The sequence below is a fragment of the Microtus ochrogaster genome, unplaced genomic scaffold (assembly GCF_000317375.1).
Source record: "Microtus ochrogaster isolate Prairie Vole_2 unplaced genomic scaffold, MicOch1.0 UNK32, whole genome shotgun sequence".
Taxonomy (NCBI): Eukaryota; Metazoa; Chordata; class Mammalia; order Rodentia; family Cricetidae; genus Microtus; species Microtus ochrogaster.
This window is the reverse complement of record NW_004949130.1, coordinates 324,949-328,046: the sequence shown is the minus strand read 5'-3', so window position 1 is coordinate 328,046 and position 3,098 is coordinate 324,949. Positions and strand designations below refer to the sequence as shown.

Sequence of the window (3,098 nt, the reverse complement as noted above, 5' to 3'; positions counted from 1 at the left end):
TGTATACATAATAAATAAATAAAATAGATATTTAAAAAAGATTCAATCTTTAGTTTAATCTTAAGCGAGCCCTGGAACAAAGGCAGGTGATCCACAGTCACTGCATTCAGGTTTAGTTAGTGAGACCACCATCAGCTAACTACTCTTTCCCTTTTCCATTAAAGTGCACTAGTCAGGTAAGGGAAAAAGATACTTTTCCAGTTTGCCAATACTAAGAATCTTAAATATTGTTAACATCTTCTCTTTAAAATACAGCATAGATGATGCTTAATGACAACAGAGTTAGAAGTATACACACCCTTTTAGGTTCAACAGTATGAGAGAAGTATATTGTTGGTACAGAATTATCTGCTGAAATAGTGTGGTCACTTTCATTTTCATTATAATTATCATCATCATCATCATCAACATCATCATCATCTTCATCATCATCTTCATCCTCTTCATTGCTATGGTAAGAATCTGAACCATTCACTGAACAGTTCAAATGACTACTTGCTTGACCATTAGGCAGTCCTGCATTTCGAGCATGCATGCCACAGCTGCCAGGGGCAAGGGAGTCTGTCGCTGGAGGCACCACATTCAAACCTGTGCCTTCATCTTCCTTTTCCTCCTCAGAAGACACTGTGTCTTCTCCATTTGCAATCCCAGTATCAGGCTTACTAGGTGAAGAAATAAGAATATTAATGAGATCAAACGAATACAGAGGATTAATAAAAGCAAGGTTCTTACACACCTCAGCATCCTGTTGCTACTCAAATATAAGAACTCATAAGACATGTATATTTTTATGATTGGACATTGGCCAGATATAGTATGAATATAATGTAATTAAGAAAGATGGTGGTTATAGTAGTGCACACCTATAATCCCAGCACTAGGGAGAGGCAGAGGCAGGCTGATTTCTTGAGTTCAAGGCCAGTCTGGTCCACAGAGTGAATTCCAGGACACCCAGGGCTACACAGAGATACCATCTCAAAAAAAGGAAAAGAAAAGAAAAAGAGAGAGAAAGGGGGGGAGAAAGAGAGAGGGAGGGGAGGGAACAGAAAGGAAAAGAAAGGAAGAAAAGAATGAGGGAGAAAGGGGAGGAGAGAGAGGGGGGGAGAGGGAAGGAGGAAGGGAGGGAGGAAAAAAATTTTAAGAGAGTACCTACCCTGTTTCCTGAGACCACTCCTGCTGCACAGGAGTTTGCTCAGTGTTCTGCCCCTCCCCAATACACACACCCTGTCTCTCTTTCTAGTTTCCACTATAAATCTACAATAAAGTCTCTCTTTAAATAAAAGTTTTAAAAAAATAAGTGTTCTATTTGTAAGACCAGAAATTAATGCCCCAAGCCCCCAAACTATTAAGTACTATTATTTCTTACTTTGGGCCTCAGAAATTTTTGTAACAGCATGTACTGGAATTTTTCAAGATCAAGGGTTCTTACATGTGCACATGAACATACAGTTACACAATTGCACATTTATCACGTTTTATTCCATGAAGGATCTGAAGATCTTACAAAAATAACCAAACTAAAAATGCAACAAAAATAAAAGGACATCATGCAAAAGAGAGAATCATGACTAATACTGCTAAATCCAGCACTAGTTTTTAAAAATGAGTTAGTACCAGTGATCTTAAAGGACCTAACAATTCATAGGTGGAATAGTAGGGGAAAATTTTTGTGTCCTATTTTTCACAAAAACTAATTGCTGCATATGGTACATCATTTAAGCAAAATAATATAGGAACTTCTGTAGTAGAAACTTCATAATATAGCGCTCTGACAATTCTAAGTGAGTGCTAATGTATATTTCAAATAGCAGTTTGGTCAAGTTTCTCATACACAGAACTACCTGACCAGATTATAAACTGTCTGCTCAATAAACAGAGAGTTTGTAACGAAAGGCAAGGACAAATATTTTACAGTATCAAATTTAAATTCAAAGCCAAATTTTCTTTTTAACAAGTCACCCAAGAACAGAGTGTTATCTTAGAACAGTATAAAATTACATGATTTAAAATTTGTTATTTAGAAGTGGGGGCTGTGGTAGTATAGAATGCTTGTCTTTCAGGATAGAGGCATTAGTTCAATACCCAGCACCTCAAAAAATTAAGTTTGGTCACCTTTAAATTTTTTGTTAGTATTTAATGCAATTACTGACTATCAAGTATAATTACTTTATTATATATCATATGGTGAGATATGAGTAACACTGAGGTTTTCAGTATAGGTGTGCATAAGAACAGCAATATAGTTCCCTAAAAAGAAATGTTCTGCAAGAATAATATTCATCTGAGAGCGGGACTGCTGATGGGTCCATAGGTTTCCGCACTGTCTTCAATGAGCACACACTATCTTACAAATGAAGTCCACAGGTTTCCGCACTGTCTTCAATGAGCACACACTATCTATCTTAGAAATGAAGAAAGATACATATTGTCATTAAGCACCTATCAAGTTCACCCAGCAGTTCTTCTTGTCTCTCTAGCTCTTCAAGTCGAGCCCATAGTTCCTCATCAGCAAGCAAATCCTTGGATTTTACCTCGTTTTCAAAATCCGCTTCAAAAATATTTGAAGTTTTTGGTTTGGAATGAGGTTTATGAGCAATTCGTTGTTTTCCTATTTTAAAAAGGGAAAAGACACAACTGTTAGTAGTCTGTATGAGAAATTCAAAGTCTAGAACTAGCAAAACCTTCCTTTGGGGAGAGGAGTGTTGAGAAAGAGGGGGCACTTCACAAGTGCATCCCAGTCTCCTGAACCTAGTCAATCAGTCTGTTCAGAGAAATACACACACCTTAGGGAGTATAAGGAGCTACTCTGGGACTTCAACACCACACAAGCACAAAATCAAGATGCACCCTGGTTACAATGCAAAACTCCACCCAAGAAATATCCACTTACCATCCTAACTCAAGAGACTCCATTTACAAGAGTAATATGAAACACCCTGCCATTGGATACTTCAAACCCTAAGGCACTGCCAAGAATGCCTACCCCAGAAGGAAATGATAGAAGCTAATCTCCAGAAAGTTCTATTATAATTTTATATATGAACAATGCTGTCTTTTAAATTGCTTTATTTTATTTGCAACTGTCATATGGGGGCAGG

At 37.3% G+C, this 3,098-nt stretch overlaps 1 protein-coding gene across 1 annotated transcript in view; it reads right to left on the bottom strand.

Annotated features, from left to right (window-relative positions):
• Positions 1–3,098, bottom strand: part of Uri1 (URI1, prefoldin like chaperone) — a 57,661-nt gene that overhangs the window by 5,160 nt on the left and 49,403 nt on the right. Inside the window, exons 7-8 of the mRNA XM_005368406.2 lie at positions 2,440–2,608; positions 299–662 (exon numbers count right to left, since the gene is read on the bottom strand). Coding sequence (XP_005368463.1) covers positions 299–662; positions 2,440–2,608 — 533 coding nt within the window. The remainder of the gene's footprint in view (positions 1–298; positions 663–2,439; positions 2,609–3,098) is intronic.